Source organism: Callithrix jacchus, chromosome 12 (assembly GCF_049354715.1).
Source record: "Callithrix jacchus isolate 240 chromosome 12, calJac240_pri, whole genome shotgun sequence".
NCBI lineage: Eukaryota > Metazoa > Chordata > Mammalia > Primates > Cebidae > Callithrix > Callithrix jacchus.
This window is the reverse complement of record NC_133513.1, coordinates 13,791,422-13,818,126: the sequence shown is the minus strand read 5'-3', so window position 1 is coordinate 13,818,126 and position 26,705 is coordinate 13,791,422. Positions and strand designations below refer to the sequence as shown.

The window sequence follows — 26,705 nt, the reverse complement described above, 5'->3', positions numbered from 1 at the left end:
TTCATCAGTTAGTTCCACAAAAAGCTCCTGGACTCCTTACGTGCACTGTGTAAGTGCAAGTGGAAGAGAACAGACCCGTGATCTTCGCTAAGTCTCTTCAGCTATGGAGGACTCAGTTTCCTTCTCTGTAAAAAGGACCTGATCACAAGGAAATAATGCGCCAAGGCGTCATAGTAAGTGCTTAATACTGTGGTTCTCCAGATGTGATCCCCAGACCCGCAGCACCAGTACCACCTGGGAACTTTATAGAGATGCAAATTCTAGGGCCTCACCCCAGATTTACAGAATCAGAAATTCTAGGGGGGTGGGGGGACCCAGCAAGCAATCTGGTTAAACAAGTTTTCCAGGTGATGCGGATTCATGCTCGAGTTTGAGAACCGCAGGTTTAATAGGTGGTAACTATTAGCAGTTAGTACTTGAGGCTGCAGAGACAAAGCAAAGCTCATCTGGCTACACTTAAAGTACTAAGGTACCAGCAGCACCCACAGCTAAAGGCTCGCAACTGCCTCACTCCCGGACTTCCCTCCTTTTTCACTCACAGGGCACTCCGAGAGCGCTCGCTGATTGGTGGAGTCTCTGGTTGACGTTTACCACCCACCCAACCGCGGAGAGCATAAACTGAGAGAAGCGGAACTAGGCGGGGCCATAGCTGTGGGCCTATTGGCTACAGACCTCGCCGCGGAGCGAGTGGGGCGGAGCTGCGCGTGCGCAGGGCCGAGGCGCGCCCCTGGCGGCCGTTGAAAAATGGCGACTGTCGCAGAGTTGAAGGCTGGTGAGTGCCAGCAAGGAGGCCTCCGCCTGGGTAGCGTCGAGCCTTCATTTTGTGGAAAGGATGGGACGGGAGGGGAGCGCGCGGAACACAAGGGTTGGCTTTTTCCGTGGTCATTCTTCGTTGTGAGGGCCTTTGGGGAGCGGCCGGCTGCTGTTTTGGTCCCTGCTCGGGGAGTTCTCAGAGGGAAGTGGTTGTCCGCTGGCGAGTTTTAAGCCAGTTTGGAGGCAAAGCAGGAGTCGCATAATCTGCAGGCGTCTAAGAAGCCTACAGGGCTGCATGTTGGGCCCCTGGCGCATCTTCTTGTAACCTGCCGGGGGCTGGAGGGCTTGGACCAGGCTTGGCACTCAGAGTTAATGACTACAATTCCCACAACTCCTATTGGGTTAGGCACTGCCCTAAACAATTTGCTTGGGGCAAATTGTAAGGATTTTGTTGGATACTTACAACAACCTGTTAAGTAGCCCTCCCTTCCCCGCCTTTTCTTTTCTTTCTTTTTTTTTTTTCCCGAAGAGAGAGTCTCTTTCTGCCACCCAGGTTGGAGTGCAGTGGCGCGATCACAGCTCACTGCAGCCTCGAACTCCATGATTCCAACTATCCTGTCATTTCAGCTTCCGGAGCAAGTGGGAATACAGGCGCTCCTCACCTTGCCCAGCTAATTTTTCTGTTTTTTGCAGACACGGGGTCTTGCTGTGTTGCCCAGGCTGGTCTTGAACTCCTGGTCCCAAGCGATCCTCCCGCCTTGGACCCCTCAAAGTGCTGGGATTACAGGCGTGAGCATCTGGCCCCTTTTTCATCGGGAGAAACTAAAGGCAAAAAGTTTGCTGGCCTGGCGATTCTCCTGTCTTTTCAGGAAAAGATATTCTAAGCTACTTAAGTGCGATTCACCAATGACATATGTACACTTTACTTTGAAGCAGATGTCCAGACAAGAAATAGTAATAATAGTTACAATTGAGCCTCATGTGTCAGGCACTACTCAGCCCTTGTGTTACCTAATTGTTTCCATGTAACAACCCTATGCCCATTTCATAGATTGGGAAACTGAGGTGCTGAGAGGTGAAATAGCCCAAAGTGATTTTGCTGGAAAGAGACAGAGCATGGGAACCTAGTTGTGATGCACTGGTGTGTCCGGCCTTAAACACTGAGCCATACTGCTGTCCAGTGAATAAAAACAGTTCCAGTTTGCAGGGAAGTCAGGGTTTAAACCAGCAATTCTTAGAGATTTTAGAGAGGAGGCAAGTATAAAAGTGTGTATTTGGGGTGCAGGGCTGGTGAACAGTCATGAAACAGGCATGCCTCTGGCCACAAGAACAATCTGTAGACCGTGTTCCCAAGGAAATACACATCACATGTAATATTGCATACCATTTCAGAGGTTTTAAAGGTACACTTGGAATGGGCCAAGCACAGTGGCTCATGGCTGTAATCCTAACACTTCGGGAGGATTGTTTGAGCCCAGGAGTTTAGGACCAGCCTACCTAATATAGGGAGATCCCATCTTTACCCCCACCCCCCAAAAAAAGAGCTGGGCATAGTGGCCTGTGCCTGTAGTCCCAGCTACTCCAGAGGCTGAGACAGGAGATGGCTTGAGCCCTGGAGGTAGAAGTGACAGTGAGGTACACTGATGCTGCTGCACTCCAGTCTGGGCAACAAAATGAGACCTTGTCTCAGTAAATAAAAATTTAAATTAAAAAAATATATATACTCTTGAAATATAAGCAAGGTTAAGACCTTTCTGAAGAAGTTTTGATGGCCCAGGTATCTAAGCATAAATAATAGAGGGAAAGGTAAAATGATATGGACCTCCAGAAGAAACCCGGTGCAAACTTGTTTGCCAGCCAGTTGTCTTACATTTTATGGGCTTTTACCCTTTTTTTTTTTTTTTTTGAGATGGAGTCTTGCCATGTCACCAGGCTGGAATGCAGTGGCACAATCTCGGCTCACTACAGTCTCCACCTGACGAGTTCAAGAGATTCTCCTGCCTCAGTCTCCCAAGTAGCTGGGATTACAGGCCTCCGCCACCACACCCAGCTAACTTTTGTATTTTTAGTAGAGATGGGGCTTCACCATGTTGTCCAGGATGGTCTTCATCTCCTGACCTTGTGATCCGCCCACTTTGCCTTCCCAAAGTGCTGGGAAGTGCATGAGCCACTGTACCCATTTTTCCTCTTTATTTGGTTCTGTTTCTGAGAGGTAGAGCTAATTATGTTGGAGAAGGCAACTGAGGCATGGGTGGGTAATCTACCACTGAGGTGCTGATGAGGCATGCTAGGTTTCCTCGCTCTGCTGTCATTAATTCTCGTTTCTCTGGCCAGTTCAAGGCTGTACTGTGTGTAATACAGAGTAATTGGGACAGGATCCTTGCCAATGACAAAAATCTCTCCATCTAATTTCCAAAGATGGAATTAGAGAATAGGGGTTCATTTATGATCTTAAGAGTGCAATAAGCCTGTACCTTCCTTTTATGGGCCTGTTAAAAGTCTGATCGGGTGATAACTCTACTTAACCTGTCTCCAAGAAGGTTGAAGGGATGCTTTAAAAATGAGGGGAAAGAAAGGTCAAAAGTCAGTAAAGATTGTATCTCTTTAGTCTTATGATCCAGGATTATTGTTGATGTTATTTATTGAAGCTTAAAAATATCTTATGTCCATACTGACTTGAATAAGCTCCTGGACTGTCTTTATGGATTTTTGTTACTGTGGTGTACTTATCTGGTGCCTTTGACGGGGCGCAGAACAGTATTAAACTACAGTGATTTCCCAGTGGTGTCCAGCACTGTATTATAATGCTCCTATAACCTGCTGAGCTCTCTCCGTGTTCCAGGCTCTGTGGAAGAGTTGTATTGATTGTCTGAAGTTGTCGTTTAGCCAACTTCTGTTTCTGTTTTCTGTTGGAAAATAGAAGGTTCCAGACCACTACAAAGGATGGTGCCAATTCAGTCCAAAGATCCCCATTATCTATACTAAGTATGTACAGCCAAATCCTACGATCAGAACTGCTTTGTCATGGTGACTCTGGCCACTCAATAATTTAAGTTACATTCTGTGTATACATCCCTGACTCATTAAGATGGCATTGATATAGTCACATCTTATATTTCCATTCAGGTTTAAAATTTCAGAATCCTGCTGTTCTGAGGAAATAACTCATAGTTGTCTTTAAAACAACAATGAAAAACCCAAAACACCTTTTCGCTCCCTAAAGTGTTCTGGATATAAAAGGTTTTTATACAGTAACCCAACAGACTCCTTTTATGGAATGTAGTTGCTTGCTTGCTCGCTCGCTCGCTCGCTCGCTCTCTCGCTCACTCGCTCGCTCGCTCGCTCTCTCTGTCTCTCTGTCTTTCTTTCTTTCTTTTTTGTTTTTGAGACAGAGTTTTGCTCTCTTTACGGAGTCTGGAGTGCAGTGGCACAATCTCAGCTAACCGCAACCTCTGCCTCCCGAGTTCAAGCGATTCTCCTACCTCAGCCTCCTGAGTAGCTAGGACTACAGGCATGCACCACCACACCTGGCTAATTTTGTATTTTTTTAGTAGAGACAGGGTTTTTCCACATTGGTCAGGCTGATTTTGAACTCTTAACCTCAGGTAATCTGCCCACCTTGGCCTCCCAAAGTGCTGGGATTACAGGTGTGAGCTACCTCGCCCAGTATAGTTGTTTTCTTTAATCATCTTTCTAGACCAGGGGTTGTTAGTGACAAGCAGAACCTGTCTGCAGTGGCAGACACTCTTGAAAAAACACATGAGAGTCTGGGGATTCAGTTCAGGTCCCAGTTAGCAGCTGTAATCCTATTCCTTGCCTTTTCCCCTCACTAAAGAATATGTATTAGACTATAGCCCCTGACAGTGCTGATGATGTAAGAATGAACTTGAATTTGCTCAAGTATGTTAAGACTCACTCACTGCAACATGGGAACTGTATTTTTTAGTATGAACATGGCTCATGATAGTAAGTGTAATAGTTTAATAATTTGTTACATTGTTTTGATTGAGAGCTGTTATTGTACCATTTACCTTTTCAACATTTCTATTCAAAGTATGCCTCAGAATGACAAATTTACTCTGTAACTGAAGCCTTAATATTTTATATCAAACAGTTTTAAAGGACACCTTGGAAAAAAAAGGGGTATTAGGGCATTTAAAAGCAAGGATCCGAGCTGAAGTTTTCAATGCCCTGGATGATGACCGTGAACCCCGACCATCATTGTCTCATGAAAACCTTCTGATTAATGAATTAATTCGGGAGTATTTAGAATTCAACAAATATAAGTATACCGCGTCTGTCCTCATAGCAGGTAAGTGGTTATGGTTTGTTAAATAAAATCTGTTTCTCCCTTTCCCCCAATTCTCAGGAAGTGTTTAGCCTAGAAATCGAATTCTCTTACCAAACAGTGTCATCTGGGTGACAGGGACACAAAAATCACCTGGGTTCTTTCAGTAGCTTAAACAAATTCTCATAAGGCATATTATATTGTAGGGAAATACACAACTAAATAATCACTGACACTAGGCATATATTTGGAAAAATCATTTATTATTCCTGGTACTGAGAATAAACAGTTGTTGACATTCTGTCCTATTTGCCACCAGTTTTTAAATATGTATTAAGCTTTGAAAATATACACATTAAATATATCATTTATTTAAAAATGGGCTGTGTGGGTAGCTCACACCTGTAATCTCAGTGCTTTCAGAGGTACGAAGATTACTTGAGCCCAGGAGTTTGAGACCAGCCTGGGCAACATAGGAAGAACCCTATCTCTACGAAAGAATTTTAAAAATTAGCCATTCACAGAGGCACATGTCTGTACTCCTAGCTGCAGCTGGGTGGGGAGCAGGGGAGGGGGATCATGTGAGCCCATGTGGTCAGGGCTACAGTGAGCCATGATCGCAACACTGCACTCCAGTCTGGGCAACAGAGTGAGACCCTGTTTCTCGCTCTCTGTTTTTTTCCCCCCAGAGACTGGTCTCGCTGTGTTGCACAGGCTAGACTGCAGTGGTGCAATCATGGCTTATTGCAACTTTGACTGTGGGATCAAGCAGTCTTCTTGCCTCAGCCTCCCGCGTAGGTGGGACCATAAGTACATGCCTTCATGTCCAGCTAATTTGTTTTATTATTTGTGGAAATGAGTTCTCCCTATGTTGCCCAGCCTGATATTGAACTTCTGTGCACCTAATCCCTGCCTCTTTAAAAAAGAAAAAACATACACTCTCTCTCTCGCTCTCTCTCTCTATATATATATATAGATATGTGGATATTTACCTATATATGTGTGTGTGTGTGTGTGTGTGTGTGTGTATATATATAAAATGGAGATAAAACTTTAAAATATTACTACTGTGTAGTGTGGTTAGGTGTACTTACAAATGTATGTATGTAGAAGCATGGTATTTATAAAGGACTAGGCAGGTATATTAGGTTGTTCTTGAATTGCTATAAAGAAATACCTGATTACATGGCAGCTGGCAAAGAAAAATTAAGAGAAAAGTGAAAAAAAGAAAAAAGAAATACCTGAGACTGGGTAATTTGTGAAGAAGAGAGGTTTACCTAGCTCACGGTTCTGCAGACTGTACAGGCATGGCATTGGCATCTGCTTGGCTTCTGGGAGTCCCCAGGGAGCTTTTATTCACCATGTTACATCGTGAAAGCAGGGCCAAGGGTGGGGAAGGTTAGTCCCACACACTTTAAATGACCAGATCTCAGGAGAACCCACTCACTGTGTTAAGGACAGCACCAAACCAGGAGGGATCCACCCCCATGACCCAGACAACTCCCACCAGGTCCCACCTCCAACACTGGGGAGTATATTTCAACATGAGATTTGGGCAGGGATAAATATCCAAACTCAATCAGCAGGGGAACTCCAAATTCATCCTAGTAATATGAGGCCTAGTGACAGGAGGCATAGAATGATTTTGGGGGTAAGATAAATTTCCTCTGTCTGTTAAATTTTATTTCTCTTTTTTTTGAGATGGAGTTTTGCTCTTGTTACCCAGGCTGGAGTGCAATGGCGTGATCTTGGCTTACCGCAACCTCCGCCTCCTGGGTTCAGGCAGTTCTCCTGCCTCAGCCTCCTGAGTAGCTGGGATTACAAGCACACGCCACCATGCCCAGCTACTTTTTTGTATTTTTAGTGAGACGGGGTTTCACCATGTTGACCAGAATGGTCTCGATCTCTTGAACTCAAGATCCACCCACCTCAGCCTCCCAAAGTGCTGGGATTACAGGCGTGAGCCACCGCGCCTGGCCAAATTTTATTTCTTAACAAGTAAATTTTTTCTTGAAGTATAACAGTTATTGAGTGGTGAGAATATTTTTAATATCTTCTGCTGACTTTTTAAATATTTTCTTTCAAGAAAGTGAGGATAGGCCGGGCGCGGTGGCTCACGCCTGTAATCCCAGCACTTTGGGAGGCCAAGGCGGGTGGATCACAAGGTCAAGAGATCGAGACCATCCTGATCAACATGGTGAAACCCCGTCTCTACTAAAAATACAAAAAATTAGCTGGGCATGGTGACACGTGCCTGTAATCCCAGCTACTCAGGAGGCTGAGGCAGGAGAATTGCCTGAACGCAGGAGGCGGAGGTTGTGGTGAGCCGAGATCACGCCATTGCACTCCAGCCTGGGTAACAAGAGTGAAACTCCGTCTCAAAAAAAAAAAAATGAGGAGAGACTGGATATAAGTAAGTCAGAATCCTGGTTACCCTCGAGTTGAAGGGGTGGAGGATGCAGTTGGGGGCGGTCCAAGGCACCCTGAATGTGCATCATTGGATTACCTTGTTTCAGGTTCTATCTCTGCTTTGACTACTGCGTGCCTCAGAGATGAGGAGATGAGCCTCGGTAAAGAAACGAGACCAGGAAGTAGATTTTGGAAGAAAGTATTCTTTGTGAAGTTAGAATTTTTCATTATAGATCCTTTATTTAATATGAAACATACGTCTTAACTACATAAAGACTGGTGATTTTTATTGGTTTCAGGATCTCTAATATCAGCGTCTCTACTTTCCCTGGTTTGTTCGAGATGGCTGTATGATACCAGTTACACCCAGAAAAGAAGAAAATTATGAAAATATCATGAGTTAGGGGTCTTGGGATTCACTAGAATGAACTATAGTGACAGTAGTCAAGTTTTCATATTAAATGTTTTGGCTTTTTAAGAAAACTGGGATATAATTTACATACAATTAAATTTACCTTTTAAACTGTTCAGTTCCATGGTTTTAGTCAAGTTCCTGCAGTTGCGTAATTACCACCACAATCACAAACAAGGTATCACCAGCCTTTTTCACACCAGGGATGGGTTTCGAGGAAGACAGTTTTTACACGGACCTGGGAGGATGGTTCGGGATGATTTAGGTACACTTCATTTATTGTGCATTTTATTTCTATTGCTACATTGTAATATATAATGAAATAATGATACAACTCACCATAATGTAGAATCAGTGGGAACCCTGAGCTTGTTTTCCTGCAACTAGACAGTCCCATCTAGGGGTGATGGGCGACAGTGAGAGATCATCAGGCGTTGGATTCTCATAAGGAGTCCGCAACCCAGATCCCTCTCCTGCGCAGTTGACAGAAGGGTTACCGGTCCTATGAGAATCTAGTGCTGCCAACAGGAGGTGGAGCTCAGGCAGTGATGCAAGCGATGGGCAGCAGCTGTAAATACAGATGAAGCTTCCCTCACTTGCTTGCCCACTGCTCACCTCCTGCTGTGCTGCCTGATTTCTAATCTGTGGCTTTGGGGTTGGGGACCGTTGCTATAGATGGAACCATACAGGATGTAGCCTTTCGAGTCTGCCTCTTTTCACTTAGCATAATACATATGAGATTCAGCCACGTTTGTTTTTCCTTTGAATAGTGTTCTATCGTGTGGCTGTGCTGGTTTGCTCATCTGTTACCAGTTGATGGACACTGGATTGTTTCTAGTTTTGGCATTTAGGAACCAAGCTGCCGTAAACATTTACATACAGGTTTCTGTGAGAAAATAAGTTTTCATTAATCTGGGGTAAAAAGCTAAGAGTGGGATTGCTGGGTTGTGTGTTTAAGCGCATGCACACTCACCTTTATAAGAAAACTGCTCAACTGTTTTCCATAATGGCTGTATCATTGTACTTTCCCACCAGCAAAGTGTGAAAGTTCCAGTTGCCCCACACTTCAGGTTAATTTTCCTTTATAATTATTATCACTAAATGGATTTTTTTTCCTAAACTTTTAATTTCACACAGCTATGCAAGTTGTGAGGCCAAGGACATGACTGTAAACAAGATTTAATTTAAACGGATAGCCGGGCATGGTGGCTCACGCCTGTAATCCCAGCACTTTGGGAGGCCTAAGGGGTGAATTATCTGAGGTCAGGAGTTCCAGACCAGCCTGGCCAATATAGTAAAACCCCATCTCTACTAAAAATACAAAAAATCAGCTGGGTGTGGTAGCACGTGTCTCTAATCCTAGCTACTTGGAAAGCCAAGGCAGGAGAATTGCTTGAACCCAGGAGGCAGAGGTTGCAGTGAGCTGAGATAGCACCATTGCACTGCAGCCTGGACAACAGAGCAAGACTCCATCTCCTCCCACCCCTTCACAACAAAAAAACCTGATTACATAAATAAGCTTTCTTCCCCATGAAAATACTACTTGTCACTTCACACTTGGTCGAACACACACAGAATTCCCGACCTATCTGGCACAGATACACTTAATAAGCAATATCAAGTAGAATTTCTATGTTATTTTTCTCCAGAGAACAGTTGTCTTCAGTCTTTTACTCAGCTCCTTACATGGGTTTCGGTGAGGGTTGTGGGGCAGCACCCACAGGTCTAAATGGGGGTGGGGGTGTTCGGTCCTTTCGGGCTTTGCGAGATCGATTCCTGACTACTTTGTGTGAATTGCACAACTCACACAGTAATGTAGCTTCACATAGAGCTTGGGAAGTACATAGGCATCAAAGACGCTCGCTTCAGAAATATCCTTGACTGCTGCGGTCTCCACTATGTTTGGAATGACAAATTTCTTAATGTCCTTGGGCACGCATCGGGCACAGTTTGTGCAGCAAATAGGCTGAACATGGCTATGGCCCTTTTTGGCACGACTGTTGTTCCTTCTTTTCTTTGTCATCTTGGAAGCTCGCAGCGAAGAAAGAAAACCACTAAATGGATATTCTTTTCAAAAATAAGTTATTGGTAAGCAGACTTCTAAAATTTAATATTGTAGTTTGGATATAGAAACAGTATTTTTCCAACCAAACACTGGGGAATTTAAAAACCAAATTTATGTTAAACTGTATTAAGACATGCATTTAACAAAAGAGATATTTTGAAAATCATAAAATCATATGCAATTGAATCTGTCTTGGTATGTGTTATCATTGTTCTTCCAAAGTCTGAAAAATGTATATTTGGTAAATGTGAATGCTACCAAAATCCTATTTGCTTTTTAGTTTAATAGACTCAGTGTTCTCATAAATTTCTTTCTCCCAGAATCTGGTCAACCTGTAGTTCCATTGGACAGACAGTTTCTCATCCATGAACTAAATGCATTTGAAGAATCAAAGGATAATACAATGTAAGAATTTCTTTAAAAGAAGTTTCCAAATACTGTATTAGTCATAATTGTGTGTGGTGGTTTTGCTTCTTTTTAATTCAGCAAGTATTTATTCAGATCTAGTGTGTGTCAAGCATTGTATTAAATCCAGGATGTGCAGCAGTGAACAAGTCAGATGAGGTCTGTGTTGGCTGAAGCTAAAATTCCTGTGGCCTCAGAGTGACTAAGCATCTCCGCTTCTTTCTCCATCCTGTGGCCTCAGAGTTACTAAGCGTCTCTACTTTCTGGGGTTAGCTCCTTTTGACTTCTTGATGCTTGCTCCTTCTAAGGCTTTGTTCTTTTCTTTCTTTTTTTTTTTCAATTTATAATTTTAACTTTTTCTTTTTCTTTTTCTTTTCCCAAAACTCTGAAAATATACCAAGTAAATGTTATTTAACTTTTATTTGTATTTTCAAATTATTTTTATAGAGAGGAAGCCTCACTTTGTTGCCCAGGCTGGTCTTGAACTCCCGACCTCGAGTGATCTTGCCTTGGCCTCCCAAAGTGCTCGTTGCAGGCATGAGTTCCCTGCGCCTGGCCTCTGAGGCTTTGCTTTGTCAGTTTTCTTCATATTTAACTCTTCCTCCACTTCAACTTAGGAATATATTCAGTTCTTTCTTTTCCTAAAAAAAAAAAAAACCTATGAACGCCCAACCCCAAGCTTCTGCTTGAATTCCTTTATCTGCCAAGATTACTGAATCAGCCCTCTGCTTTCATTACAATTACTCCCTCTGTTGCCCTTCATCCACCTCCTTTTACCAACTATCATGGGCAACTGTGAGAGATCAGCAGGCATTAGATTTGCATAAGGAGCTCCCAACCCAGATCCCTCACACGAACAGTTCACAGTAGGGGTAGAGTTCCCCATCCTCTGAGAATCTAGTGCTGCCATCAAGAGGTGGAGCTCAGGCAGTGATGCAAGTGATGGGCAGCTGTAAATACAGATGAAATATGCTCTTGTAAAGGAGGATGACCACTTTCTAGTTTTCTTAGTTTTTTTTTTTTTTTTTTTCTATTTCAGTATATCTTAAACTTTTTCTGGGGGGTCCCTGAATGGCCAAGGAAAAGTACATAGGACGCCTGAGAACATACCTTAAAGCAGCCATTTTTTTAGCTAGAAATTTCTTTGAAACCTTGTTTTCGCATCCTAAAAGTTCTTAAGGTCAGGTGATGTGTCTCATCTTGTAATGCCAGTACTTTAGAAGGCTGAAGTGGGTAGATTACTTGAGCTCAGGAGTTCAAGACCAGCCTGGGCAACATGGTGAAACCCTGTCTAGTTAGGCACAATGGCTCACGCCTGTAATCCCAGCACTTTGGAAGGCCTAGACAGGCAAATCACCTGAGGTTAGGAGTTCGAGGCCAGCATGGCCAACACGGCTAAACCCTGTCTCTAGTAAAAATACAAAAAAATTAGCCAGGCATCCTGGCGTGTGCCTCTAGCCTCCGGTACTAGGGAGGCTGAGGCACGAGAGTTGCTTGAACCTGGGCAGCAGAGGTTGCAGTGAGCCAAGATCGCACCACTGCATTCCAGCCTGGGTGACAGAACCAGACCCTGTCTCAAAAAAAAAAGTTCTTAAAGTTGTTCGTTTTACCATACAAATGTTTTCAGTGACATTCCACTTAAATTTAACTCTCCCACAAATCCTTGTGTAAAATTAATGCTCCAGGATCACATATCACCTTTGTCATAGTGTGTAAAATGAAGTCCCAGTTGCTTAGCATAGCACTTTAGGCTTCTATCTTTCTTTTTTTTCTTTTTTTTTTTAGAATTTAGAATATACTTTACTATTAAGCAGCATCAGAGAGCAAATAGTGAACCTGAATCTGAATGTTCAACTGAATTTTTTTTACAGTCAGCACCTGTAAGATATGAATTCTCAATAACACACTTACAAAACAGCTTATTTCAAGACTCACATGAATGTAACGAAAAACATGTTTTCGCCAGGTATGGTGGCTCATGCCTGTAATCCCAGCACTTTGGGAGGCTGAGGCAGGCGGATCAAGGGTTCAAGAGCTCGAGACTAACCTGATCAAGATGGTGAAACTCCATCTCTACTAAAAATACAAAAATTAGCTCGGCATGGTGGTGGGCACCTGTAATCCCAGCTACTTTGGGAGGCTGAGGCAGGAGAATCACTTGAACCCAGGAGGCGGAGGTTGCGGTGAGCCAAGATCGTGACACTGCACTCTAGCCTCAAAAAAGAAGAAAGAAAAATAAAAATGTGTTTTCCTTGAAAAAATGTAACTTCTGAGTCATAGGTCTCTTTCTACCCCTGTCTCTTGTTGTATGTGCTCACACCTGATTTCTGATTGTGCCCTGAAGACACTTGGCAGCTTTATGTTTCTTTGCCTTGGTAAACCAATCCCTTAGCCTGGAAGCCCCAGATCACTTTCTTCCTCTTAATGCCTCCTGTCGGAGCATTTTTCCTTTCTATTGGCCCCATTCAGATATTAACTCCTTTATGACATTTTCTTTTCTCTTCCTCTCATCTTCCTGTGTGTGTGGTTTGGTTTTTTGTTTGTTTGTTTTGAGATAGGGTCTCGCTCTGTCGCCCAGGCTGGTATGCAATGGCCGCATCTCAGCTCACTGCAACTTCTGCCTCCTGGGTTCAAGCAATTCTCCTGCCTCAGTCTCTCAAGTAGCTGGGATTACAGGTGCCCACCACCACACTCCGCTAATTTTTTTCCCCCTATTTTTTAGTATAGATAGGGTTTTGCCTTGTTGGCTAGGCCGGTCTCGAACTCCTGGCCTCAAATGATCTGCCCCCCTCCTCCTCCCAAGTGCTGTGTTTTTTAGTTTTTCAAGGAAGGGGTTCACTCTGGTGCCCAGGCACTAGAGTACAGTGGCTTGATCATGGCTCACTGCAGCCTCAAACTCCTGGGTTCAAATGATCCTCCTGTCTCAGTCCCCCATGTAGCTAGAATTACAGGCATGTGGTATCATGCCTGACTAATTTTTGTATTTTTTGTAGAGGTGGTGTTTTACCATGTTAGCCAGGCTGGTCTCCAGTTCCTGGGCTCAAGCCATCCACCTGCTTCAGCCTCCCAAAGTGCTGGGATTACAGGCGTGAGCCACTGCAATCCCAGTTTTGGAAAGTATAAAAATTGTACAATTGAGAACAGTGAGAAAATGATTTGGTGAATCTAAGTGTGACTCAGTATGAGCAGTGAGGTATTACATCATTTAGTACAGGATATTTTACATTTAGCAGTTGATGGAAATAAGCAATGATCATACTCCTATTGGCTTCTTGGTAGCTTTTGAGAACTTACTTTAGATGAAAGCATTAAGAAGTTTGTGCTCGCTTTGGCAGCGCATAGACTAAAACTGGAGCAATACAGAGAAGATTAGCATGGCCCCAGCAAAGGGATGACATGCACATTTGTGAAATGTTCTATATTTTTTTTAAAAGAGAAGTAAGCTTGAGAGAGGATGAGGAAGCAAAAAAAAAGTTGCTGAAACTTTTTTTTGTATTTTTTTGTAGAGGTGGTGTTTTACCATTTTTTAACCTTTATAAAATAAAGGTTTTTTTAAAGGTTAGGTAACTTCTTTATTTTTTAAAGGTTAGATAACTTCTTTAAGCCCTGGTTTTTCATGCTTCAGTGATTTGCATTCACAAAGTTTGCCACAATCATGTATTACTCATTTTTCTTTTCTTTTTTCTTTTGAGGCAGAGTCTCTCTGTGTCACCAGGCTGGAATGCAGGGGCATGATCTTGGCTTACTGCAAGCTCCACCTCCCAGGTTCAAGTGATTCTCCTGCCTCAGCTTCCCAAGTAGCTGGGACTACAGGCGCCTGCCACCACACCCAGCTGCTTTTTGTATTTTTAGTAGAGACAGGATTTCACCATGTTGGCCAGGATGGTCTCAATCTCTTGACCTCGTGATCTACCCGCCTTGGCCTCCCAAAGTGCTAGGATTACAGGTGTGAGCCACCACACCTGGCCTTATACTTTTTGCTTGCAGATTTACAGTGCTGCATCTAAAACCATTGAAGCCAGATATATGTTTTGGAAATTCAAAAGTTTTCAGGTTTTAAAAAGTAATATGGTTAGTTAGGTGTAATGACACTCCTGCAGTCCTAGCTAGTTAGGTAGATGAGGCAAGAAGATTGCTTAAATCCAGGAGTTCGAGGCTGCAGTGAGCCATGATCTTGCTGCTGTACAAGCCTTGCAGCCTGAGCCACACAGTGACACTTCAATTCCTTTTTTTTTTTTTTTTTTTTGAGATGGAGTCTTGCTCCATGCCCAGGCTGGGGTGCAATGGCACAATCTCAACTCACTGCAATTTCCGCCTCCTGGGTTCAAGCAATTCTCTTGCCTCAGCTTCCCGAGTAGCTGGGACTGCAGGCATGTGCCACCACACCCGGCTAATTTTTGTTTTGTTTTTTTTCACTCGTACAGCTGACATTTTTGTATTTTTAGTAGAGACGGGGTTTCACCATGTTAGCCAGGATGGTCTCAATCTCCTGACCTCGTGATCCGTCTGCCTCGGCCTCCCAAAGTGCTGGGATTCACCATGCTTGGCCGAGACTTCAATTCTTAAAAAAAAGAAAGTAATATAGTACCTATATCAAATAACACATATATGTGCCAGGGTGCCAGGGAGTCATAAGGCAGTGTTCCACAATCAGATTAATTTTTTATTTTTTGTTTTTTTGAGACAGAGTTTTGCTCTTGTTGCCCAGACTGGAGCACAATCTTGGCTCACTGCAACCTCTGCCTTCCAGGTTCAAGCGATTCTCCTGCCTCAGCCTCCCTAGTAGCTGGAATTACAGGCGTGTGCCCCTATGCCTGGCTAGTTATGTATTTTTAGTAGAGACGGGATTTCTCCTTGTTGGTCAGGTTGGTCTCAAACTCCCGACCTCAGGTGGTCCGCCCACCTTGGCCTCCCAAAGTGCTGGGATTACAAGTGTGAGCCATTGTGCCCGGCACATTAATATTTTCAGATAAAGTAAGATGAAGTCTGCAATAATAGTCTTGTTAGGTCAAGCCATATCATCTGATGATTTTTTGTCAGATATAGGAAGAGAATCCAGTTTTCAGAATTTTGCATTTCAGAATTACAGGCAAGGTATTACAAGGCTGCACTTTTCTTTAAATTATCTTTTTTGAACTTATTTTTAAAAATAAGCCTTAATCCATGAATTTACAAGTTGCCTTTCCCTCCTGGGCTGAAGCCATCCTCCCACCTCAGCCTCCCAAGTAGCTGAGACCACAGGTGCTTTTTACCTTGTGTGGCTAATTTTTTAAAAAATTGTTGTAGAGCTAGGGGACTCCTTGTGTTGTCTGGGCTGTCTCAAACTCCTGGCCTCAAGCAGTTCTCCCACTTCAGTACCCCCAAACTGCTGGGATTACAGGCTTGAGCCTCCATGTCTAACCCAAAATTTTTATCACAAGGAAATTTTATTGAATATTAATTTGAAAAATAAAATTTTTAACATCTAAAAATCATCTTGAACCAATGAACACTTTGGGGAAGATTTCAAGTAAACAAAGAGACCTGTTTTAGATTACTAGGTGATGCTTTCATAAGAGTTGAGGCATCTTGTTAAATAAAGAAACTTACTTTCCTGATTTCCTTGTGGCATGGAAAAATTGGCATGATATAATTCCAGGATTTGGTGTTTAAAACAACAACGCAGGTTATTTGTGGTATATTTGGGGATTTGGGATTGGCTTAGTCATGTGAGTCTACCTCAGGGTCCCCCGTGAGGTGGTAGTCAAGATGCCAGCAAGGATTGTAGTCTGAAGCCTGAACCCTTGAAAGCGGCTGAACTATCTGCTTCCAAACTCATAAGGATATTGACAGGCAGCCTCAATTCCTTGCCACATGTACCTTTCTAGGCCTACTGAAGTGTCCTGAGGCATCTCACTTCTCCCAAAGGCAGCAATCCAAGAGAAAGCAAGGAGGAAGCCAGAGTGCCATTACCACGCAGCCTCTGAGGTCAGCCTTCTGCCAGTTAGAAGTGAGTTCAGCTCACACTCAAAGGGAGGGCAGTGAGATTCCATCTTTGGAAGGGAGTGTTGCACTTTAAACCATTATACCAGCTAATAAATAAATAGATACATATCTCAAAAAATAAATCCTCCTCACAAATATATACATCTACTGTGTACCCACAAAAATTAAAAATTAAAACGATTAAATCCTTTTGATTGTATTTTCAAATATTAGACTGGAAGCAAAGGAAAACATTTCCATTGTACCACTCTATTGTCAGCAGAGCGGCTTTCCATTGTGCAAGAGTACTGATAGGAATCCTCAGGCAGCACATTGTGAGGAAAAGAATATGGGATTTGGGGTTCAAGTGTAAACTTCGTTTACTGTCTGAGGGAATCTCTAGCAAATCTCCTGGCTGTGGTTTTTTATAAATTGCAGTTGATGATTTTGACATTACACGATGAGGATCAGAGGGAAAGAGTTAAGTGTTCCGTAAACTATAAAGAAGGTTTTAAAATACTAAGTCACATAAACATTAATATAAATAAATGTTAGCTGCATAGGAGCTAACATTTATATACCACATCATATGTGCCAGGCACAGTTAAAAAAAAAAACACTTGCCATTTATTAATTCATTTAGTGCATAACAACCCTGTAAGGGAGGGATGGTGCTTATCCTAATTTGTAAAGGAAGAAACATTTGTGAGGCTGGAGAGGTTCTTACACAGAGTCCCACAGCTAGCAAATGGCAAAGCCAAGATTTGAACTCAGGCTGCCTGCCTCTCAGGACCTAAGACTTTCTCAGGGCAAGGATTTATTAATCAAGATGTGTTTATCGAATACCTGTTGTGTATTAGACAGGGTTGTGTATTAGGTATTGGGAAATATTATACTGGACTTTGGAGTTTAAAAGATAACTTCCTGTGGATTGATAGCCATGATATTTCAGTGTAGATGAGTTGTAAGTTGTTAACATGTTTTCTCTGGGTTTTAAAATTGTCATTAAATTAAATGGTACTCTTCGAAAGTATAAACCATTTGCAGTTTGGATAATAATCATGCAGCTTTTTAAAGTCTGATGAATCATTTGGTCATTTTGGTGTCACAGGTTGCCTTTTAAAGAATAAATGTTTTAAGGTTTTCCTGTTTATGCAAATTTACTAGCTTTTGGTTTTATTTTCTTCCTGCTGTAGACCCCTTTTGTATGGGATTTTAGCCCATTTCTTGCATGGAACTAAGGATGGCATCCAGAATGCATTTTTGAAAGGACCTTCACTTCAGCCTCCAGACCCAAGTCTTGGCAGACAACCTAGTAGAAGAAAGCCAGCGGGTATGAGTTTCCAAGATTCATCGTTTAGCTGTCAGCAAATATATTTTCTTCCTATATATTTTTCTTTGGAGTCTTTACTGAGCTTTTGCGTCATAGTTTAATTCTGCTTCTATCTAATATGGTTAGCCTATGTTACTCCAAGTAATAGAGTGCTTTTTGGAAAGGGAATCTTGGACAGGGAAGGGTGGCAGGCATAACTGGGCTGAATTCTTAGATGTAATTTCTTTAGAGAAGTATTGAAAAATGCAGGCCAGGCACAATGACTCATGCCTGTAATCCCAGCACTTTGGGAAGCTAAGGCAGGTGGATCACTTGAGGCCAGGAGATTGAGACTAGCCTAAGTGACATGATGAAATTTTTTTTCTCCATTTTTTTTTTTAATTAACAAATTAAATGTTTAAAAAGTAAAATAAAGAAGTTCAAAAACTCCAATTTTCACGTAAATTCATAGTCTTTGGAGCAGCTTAGATCCTTACAATACTAAATAGATAGATTTTCATCAAGTGATCATTTTTTTTCTCTCCATGACTACAAAATAAAAGGTAAGATTGCTAACTACACATAGCTAAATACAGACTTCTCTAAGTCATTTGCATTTTTAGGATACCATTTATGTTAGAGTGAAAGTTATCTACAAGTTATAGTTTCTTCAGAGAATGGTCCATTTTTCTTTCAGAATACTTGTTTTTTAAATGAGTTTTTAGTAGCTTTTAAATTTTTATGTATTTTTTTGAGAGAAGTCTCACTTTGTTGCCAAGTTAGAATGCAGTGGTGCAATCATAGCTCACTGTAACATTGACCTGCTGGGCTCAGGCAATCCTCTCACCTTCTCGCCTCAGCCTCCCAAGTAGCTAGGACTTCAGGCACCACACCCAGCTAATCTTTTAATTTTTGTAGAGATGGAAGTCTCACTGGTTCACTAGGCCGGTCTTGAGCTCTTGGTCTTAAGTGATTTCCCACCTAAGCCTCTCAGAGTGTTGGGGTTATAGGCACAAGCCTGAACCTGGCCCTTAGTTATTTTGATTACATTAGCAATAGGATCCCAGCTTCATCATTTGAATTGAGTGGGTCATAGCTCAGTGTTTGCAGTTGTGGTAGAGAGCTGATCGATTTTTTTTTTTTCTTTGAGACAGTCTTACTCTGTCACCCAGGCTGGAGTGCAGTGGCGTGATCTTGGCTCATTGCAACCTCTACCTCCCAGGTTCAAAGGATTCTCCTGCCTCAGCCTCCTGAGTAGCTGGGACTACAGGTGCGCACCACCACACCCAGCTAATTTTTTTTTTTTTTTTAATTTTTAGTAGAGACAGGGTTTCACCGTGATGTTGGTCAGGCTGGTCTCAAACTCCTGACCTTGTGATCTGCCCACCTCAGCCTCCCAAAGTGCTGGGATTGCAGGAGTGAGCCGTGATGCTTGGCCAGAGCTGATCAATTTTTAAGGACAGTTACAGGTGGGGTTCAGGTGCTGATTATCAGAACAAATGTAAATCTTGAATGTTGACACAAACTTTCAGGAAATGCCTAAAATGGATTGCCTTTGTAGTTTTCCTAAACTCTGAACATTAGTGACTGTGTTAGATGTTTGCTGTCTCTTGAGCTCTGAAAGTAAACTGTGAATCAGAATAACCTCTTTGGGAGGTTGTTGCTGACTGCACTAGGAGATAACTTTCTTTTTTTTTTGAGATGGAGTTTCGCTGTTGTTACCCAGGCTGGAGTGCAATGGCACGATCTCAGCTCACCGCAACCTCCGCCTTCTGGGTTCAGGCAATTCTCCTGCCTCAGCCTCCTGAGTAGCTGGAACTACAGGCGCTCACCACCATGCGCAGCTAATTTTTGTATTTTTAGTAGAGACGGGGTTTCACCTTGTTGACCAGGATGGTCTCGATCTTTTGACCTCGTGATCCACCCGCCTCGGCCTCCCAAAGTGCTGGCATTATAGGCGTGAGCCACTGCGCCCGGCCAAATAACTTTCTATATATCTTAGAATTCTGGATGGGATGGAACACTGGAAAATAAGTCATTCCCACCTACTTATTTTACAGTTGAGGAAATTTAAGAAGGTTCCAGGACTAAGAGGTTAAGTGACTCTTCTGAGGCCTGTAGCAGATCATTAGTAGCAGAATCAGCACATTATTGGTTGCTGTTTCTGTATACCTTTCCATTTACAGATTATGGAGAGGTTTTTGAAATTCTCTTTAGGGATTGGTAAGGAACTGACATTACTGCCTACTATTTGGCAAGTACTTAACAAGCAAAATAAAACATTAATTGTGCTAGTACATGAGTAAATCTCTAAATTTTTCAAATAATATAAAGTTCCCTTTAACTTTCCTTTTCTCCTTAACTCCTCAGTTCTCCTCTGCTTTTATAGACGGTATCCCTTTAGCACTTTGCTGGGTATTCTTTGGGACTCATTTCTATTTTCTTTTATTTTATTTTGATTTGATTTGAGATGGACTCTTGCTCTGTCACCCAGGCTGGAGTGCAATGGCACAATCTCAGCTCACTGCAACGTCCGCCTCCCAGGTTCAAGTGATTCTCCTGCCTTAACCTCCCATGTAGCTGGAACTGTGGGCGGGCGCTACCACACCTGGGTAATTTTTGTATTTTTAGTAGAGACAAGGTTTCACTATGTTGGCCAGGCTGGTCTTGATCTCATGACTTCAGGTGATCTGCCCACCTCGGCCTCTCAAAGTGCTGGGATTACAGGCTTGAGCCACTGCCCCTGGCCATGCCTGGGCCCTTTGGGGCTCATTTCTCTGTATTTAAATATATATGCATTGTTATGGTGCCTATTATCCTGAAATTTGCTTTTTTTCACTTGCTGATACTTGTAGATCTCACATTCTAGAGTATTATTATAATCATTCTTTTTATAATTTTAGAGATGAGTTCTTAATCTTTCATCTAGGTTGGAGTACAGTGGCACAGTCATAGCTCACTGTAGCCTCAAACTGCTGGGCTCAAACAGTCTTTTCACATCAGGCTCCCAAGTGGCCAGGACTATAGGGGTGCACCACTGCACCTCGCTCATTTTTTAATGTTTTGCAGTCAGGATCTTGTCGTGTTGCCCAGGCTAGTCTCCCACCTTATAATCGCTCTTAGGTAGTTTTAAATATTTTGCTTTTATAGTATTGTGACGTAACATTATATCTTTGTCCACACATTTCTCTTGTGTAGATGCCTAAAGTAATTATTGGTTCAAATGAAATGCATATTTTAAAATGTAGTAGATATTGTCTGATTCTCCTCCAAAAAGGCTTTATTAGTCTATACACTTACCAAGAATATATGACAAAATGGGTTTCTGTGTTCACTTGTCACCAATGGATATTGTACACCTTAACACTTCTTAACACAGCAACCCCAAATCATTGATACTGTCAGTCCCATAAAGAAAAATAATCTCTTCAGAACTCGAGAAATAACTTCCTGGTTTGTAAGTGTTTCATAGGTGGTCTCCTTAATATTCACGGCTAATGACTAGCAGGAAAGTTATAGGTAACACTGTGTCCTAACCAAGTTCTGTTCTTCTGAGATAAAAGCGGTAGATTGGGCATACACCATAGGGAGAGGTATTTATGGAGGTAGGAGGGGAGGCAGGAGAAAAACATGCAGACACGCGTCCTACACACCATTAAAGTGCCAGAAACATCAGAGTCGAGTGCAAGTCAGTTATGCAGTCTTAGCACCAGTTCTGTGGAAAGCTCTGTAGACAGCTCAGAAATGAGGATGACTGCTGAACGAATCAGGGAAGAACAATGATTTTGCAGATTATTTTCTTTGTCATCAAAAATTTTCTTGGTACAACCTCTTTGTGCAGTGCCTTGAAAATTGTCAGCCAAAATTGCATCATGTATCAGTAGCATGCTTAAGCATTCCATTTACTTTCCCCACTCTAGCTCACTGTCTGGACAACTCTTACTCAATAGTATTGGAAAGGTTATGAAGATATTAAAATCCTCATTTTCTACATCACAGCACCTTGTCTCCACAGAAACTCATTCAACAGAAATATCCAACGCTGAAACTAAATAGGCTTTTATTTGGAAATAAGTCCAGGCCGGGCATGGCAGCTCACCCCTGTAATCCTAGCACGTTGGGAGGCCAAGGCGGGCAGATCACCTGAGGTCAGGAGTTGGAGACCAGCCTGGCCAACATGGTGAAACCCCTTCTCTACTAAAAATACAAATATTAGCCAGGCATGGTGGTTCGTGCCTGTAATTCCAGCTGCTCAGGAGGCTGAAGCAGGAGAATCGCTTGAACCCAGGAAGTAGAGGTTGCACTGAGCTGAGATTATGCCACCGCACTCCAGCCTGAGTGATAGAGCGAACGAGACTCCATCCCCCCAAAAAAAGAGAGAAGTAAGTCAAAAGCATTCCAAGATGAAAAAGTGCTTCTCTCATCTAAGTTTTCAAAGTGCTGAAAAAAAAATGAAGAGGGTTTATGTAGGCACACCCACCTTTAAAATAACAGCCAATGCATTTGTACTGCTGCTGTTAGTGCTTATAATCTTGGAGGCAAAGTAGTTTTTGCTATTCAATAAGTTTTATATATATAATTTTTTTTTTTTAAGAGAAAGGGTCTCACTCTGTCACTCAGGCTGGAGTGCAGTGACACAATCATGGCTTATTGCAGCCTTGATGTCACAGGCCCAGGTGATCGTCCCACCTCAGCCTCCCAAGTAGCTGGGACTACGTGCCTGGCTAAGATTTTTATTGTAAATGAAAGACCGGATTTTTATAATAGAGACAGTCGTCAGCTCAACTTTATTGCACATCTGTCAAGCATAATAGACTTCATTTTTTATAACATTTTTCTAGAAAACCTAAAATTGTTGCCTTCTGAGAAAATTGTTAATATTTTTCCTGGCCAGCAAAGTTACCTAAAATAAAGGGAGAGAGATTTCCATCTGATATCCAGACCTTTAAAGTGGTGTTGGCACTGAGAATAATCAGCTCCTCAGGACTAATAAATCATGTATATAATCGCATTGTGGAATTAGAAAATCCAGTAGGTGTTATGGTGATAAAATTTCATTTTCTAGCAGCTTATCTAAATGTATGTTCTTTTTTTCTATTATCAAAATTGTTGTAAGAAAGATGTTTTACCAGTTGTAGAAAGTGTTTGGGGCTCATACACTCTCAGGAATCTAGTTTTTGCATTACATTTTTGTTGCATTAGGATATTAAGTCTGGGTTTTTTGTTTTTTGTTTTTTGTTTTGAGGCAGAGTCTCGCTGTGTCACCCAGCCATGGCAAGATCTTGGCCCACTGCAAGCTCTGCCTCCTGGGTACAAGCAATTCTCCTGCCTCAGCCTCCCGAGTAGCTGGGACTACAGGCAGCCGCCACCACACCCAGCTAATTTTTGTATTTTTAGTAGAGACAGAGTTTCATCTTGTTGGCCAGGCTGGTCTCAAACTCCTGACCTCAGGCAATTCACTCACCTCACCTCCCAAAGTGCTGGGATTATAGGTGTGAGCCAACACTTCCTATTTCTATTTGAAGTGTTTTTCATTGTGCTTTAATTGAAGAGCTTTGGCAACCCTCAGAATGCTGATTGAACACCTTGTGCTTTCTTAGAAATGCCATTCCTTACATGTAAAAGAGAGGTTTATAACTACTTGTGCATGGGTGTACTGCAGGTTGCACTCTACTAACTTAAAAAAAGTTAAGAAAAACTTGTGAATGATTAGAGTTTCTAGTGCCAGACATTTTGATTCCTTTTTTCTTTTTCTTTCTTTTTTTTTTTTTTGAGGCAGAGTTTCACTCTTGTCACCCAGGCTGGAGTGCAATGGCACTATCTCGGCCCACTGCAACCTCCACCTCCCAGGTTCAAGCAGTTCTCCTGCCTCAGCTTCCCAAGTAGCTGGGATTATAGGCGCCTGCCACCACGCCCGGCTAATTTTTTTATTTTTAGTAGCAACAGGGTTTCACTGTGTTGCCCAGGCTGGTCTTGAACTCTTGACCCCTGGTGATCCACCCACCTTGGCCTCCCAAAGTGCAGGGATTACAGGTGTGAGGCACTGCACCAGGCCTTTCATTTCGTCAATAGTTTTTAAAAAATAATGAGTTTTTTTCCTCATCCTAAGCCATCTAAAGAACTCAGAATATTAAATATGTAACATCCTAAAGTATTTGTAGACGTATCTACCTATCTGCCTGTTTTGACTTGGGATAAATATTAACATTGGTTTCTGTGCATTTCAGATGATCACCTAAGAAAGGAGGAGCGGAAAAGTACTAATGTTGAAGATCTTCATGTTTCTCAGGCAGTAAACAGATGATGCTTTGTTTTGGGTACCTTTTATCTTAAAATTATATGTATTAAATAACTTATTTATTGTCCCAATGTTACCAAAATGCACTGCTAGTGTCCGTAGAAATTTTAGTTTCTACAAAACACCTCTCATGTTTAACTACAGTTGTGAATAAAAGCCAACTCTGTCATCTAGATTATTGGATTTCACTTGAAAAAAAAATATATTGTTTTTTGGGAAGTGTTGGGGTTTTTTTTTTGTTTGTTTTATTGTTTGTTTTTGAGACAGAGTCTCACTGTGTCACCCCGGCTGGAGTGCAGTGGCACGATCTCAGCTCACTGCAGCCTCTGCCTCCTGGATTCAAGCGATTCTCCTGCTTCAGCCTCCCGCAAGTACCTGGGACAACAGGCCTGTGCCACCACACCCAGCTAATTTTTGTATTTTTAGTGGACATGGGGTTTTGCCATATTGGCCAGGCAGGTCTCGAACTTTGGACCTCAAGTGATCTGCCTCCCTCGGCTTCCCAAAGTGCTGGGATTACAGGCAGGAGCCGCCTAGCCTGGCCATTTAGGAAGTTTTATAAAGGCCCTTAAAGTTTGTAAGGAAATGAAAGGGCTTTCTTTGTATTACCTTTTCAATAGGCAACATTGTACTTTTTCTTAGACCATTTTGGCTTCTACTAGAAGATTTAATTAAAAGGTAGAGGGGAAATAAATTTGCTATAATAATTTTGCTGTAAATAAAACAAAGAGTTTATTTTATTAGATAAAGAATGTGAAGTAAGCATGAAGAGACAGGCTTTGGGAGAAATACCGGAAAGTGATTTTTCAAAGATGGCATTGTTTAATCTCCATGTGGCCCAGGGTGTATGATCAGTGGTGAGCCGGGAGAGCGCCAGCCCCCTACTTGTTTGGGCTCCAAAACTTTTATTAAATATCAATTTTTATTCTTGGGATACAAAAATAGTATGTGCTATCTCTAATACACTACTTTGATATTTATTAAAGAAGTTTTTAATGTAGTGTCCACAGGCTCATTTCATTGAAAACAACTGACTGTGGTGGTAGACAGCTCCTGATTGGCAGAAGTCCTGTAGTGTATTAAGATTTAAACCTTCCCTGGGCCCCTATTCACTGACAACATTTAGCTTAAAGTTTTTCCATGGGGAAGAGTGGTAAGAGCTGTAGTTGGCATAATTGGCGTCCTCTTTAGGGTGTCAGTTCTGTGCTCTTTTGCAATTTGTTCAAACTTTGGATTTTCTATTTGATGATGCTAGTCAGTGTTCACCTCTTACAGATTAGTCAATTTTTAGCTAAATGCAGAACATTCTTAATGAAATCCATTTAAATTATACTTAGCGCTTTAAACTGTACTTACACAACATCTCAAGAGGCCCTGTTGGTAAAATTATAAATAGATGCAGAAGTATTACAAGGGCCCATTTTCCATTTTTTAATCTGTAATATCTGATTACAATTATGAATTCCATCATATTATATGTGGGAATATAAATATCTGAATTCTCCCAGGGGGCTTGGTTGTTATCCAAGGATGTTGGCAGTGAATACTCAGTTTACCTCAGGAATGGTAATCATGTAGGACTAGATTAGGAAAAAGTGCCAGAGTATATAATTTTGGATACTGACGTAAAATCATCAAAATGGAAGCTAAACAGAATTGTCGCATGTAGTCCATAGCACTTTGGTATGCATTATTCTGTAACTTGTTTGTACTGAGGCAACTTTTTATACTTTCAGTGTATCATTTAATAAAAAAACAAGTTACTTTTGTGCAAAGGGTGTTCATATCACTGTTCTGTCATCAGAAGACATACATCAAAAACAGAAGAATGATTGGAGATGTCTGCCGGCCTTCTGTTGGGATCTTCAGAAGCTTCACTGTTGATGGGTGGAGGCAGGGGGACTTTCCTGGTGTCTGCACATGTTTATAGGAAGGAAGGAAAAGCGCCAAGGACGAGCCAGCTTTTCTCATAAACGTGTTAAGTACCTTGCTCATGGGTTTCTTGGAATTGTCAGGAGAAGTTATCTTTTAGAGACGCTAGAGAAGTTTTAGGAGAAAACTTAGATTTACACAAAAACAGGATGGGAATGGGAAGAGAGAGATTTAGGAAATGTGAAACTTGGGTGATCTAAAACCTCATAGCAGGAGCAGAGGTGGCTTTTGAAGAAGATAAATTTAAGCTTAGCATATATGTTTGCATAGAACAAACTAATAGCCTTATAATGATGTGCAAGAACACATTTGTATATCACTCACATACCTTTGTGATTATGTAAAATTTGATGTGTTCTTTTAAAGCCAAGTGTACATGAAAGATGAACATTTGTGAGAATATGCCTTTAAAGGCATTTGGGACAATGCTTCCCAGCCACTAGGTATTTGATTTTTTGGTAACCACAGTTCGAGGATTGTGTGGTATTCAGGAATCTTTTCAAAATAAAAGTGAAATAAGACTACTGGCCAGGTGCGGTGGCTCACACCTGTAATCTCAGCACTTTGGGAGGCAGAGGTGAGTTGATCAGCTGAGGTCAAGAGTTCGAGACCAGCCTGACCAATATGATGAAACCCTGTCTCTACTAAAAATACAGAAAGTAGCTGGATGTGGTGGTGTGTGCCTGTAGTCCCAGCTACCTGGGAGGCTGAGGCAGGAGAATTGCTTGAACCTGGGAGGTTGCAGTGAGCTGAGATCACGCTACTGTGCTCCAATCTGGGTGTCAGAGTGAGACTCTTATCTGAAAAAAAAAAATCCAGCTACCTTTATAAAAGCAGACTTTTGTCTTTAGAGCAGTTTTAGGTTCA

The 26,705-nt window shown here is 42.0% G+C and overlaps 1 protein-coding gene, 1 non-coding gene and 1 pseudogene across 3 annotated transcripts; 2 read left to right on the top strand and 1 right to left on the bottom strand.

Moving 5' to 3' along the window:
- The first annotated feature begins 716 nt into the window (after positions 1 to 716).
- Positions 717 to 25,681, top strand: CEP20 (centrosomal protein 20). 2 transcript variants are annotated; one of them, XM_002755896.7, is made up of 5 exons: positions 717 to 772; positions 4,868 to 5,065; positions 10,248 to 10,332; positions 17,493 to 17,629; positions 23,836 to 25,681. In XM_002755896.7, the coding sequence occupies exons 1-5, from the start codon at positions 745 to 747 to the stop codon at positions 23,910 to 23,912; spliced, it is 525 nt and encodes a 174-aa protein (XP_002755942.2). In that variant the 5' UTR covers positions 717 to 744; the 3' UTR covers positions 23,913 to 25,681. The 2 variants fall into 2 exon arrangements, with proteins under 2 accessions (XP_002755942.2, XP_054098574.1); XM_054242599.2 differs by lacking the exon at positions 4,868 to 5,065.
- On the bottom strand, positions 9,545 to 9,914 carry LOC100388737 (small ribosomal subunit protein eS26 pseudogene; annotated as a pseudogene).
- On the top strand, positions 13,652 to 13,758 carry LOC118146496 (U6 spliceosomal RNA). The gene has a single exon (XR_004732356.1). It is a non-coding gene; the product is annotated as a U6 spliceosomal RNA (small nuclear RNA).
- Positions 25,682 to 26,705: the final 1,024 nt, after the last annotated feature.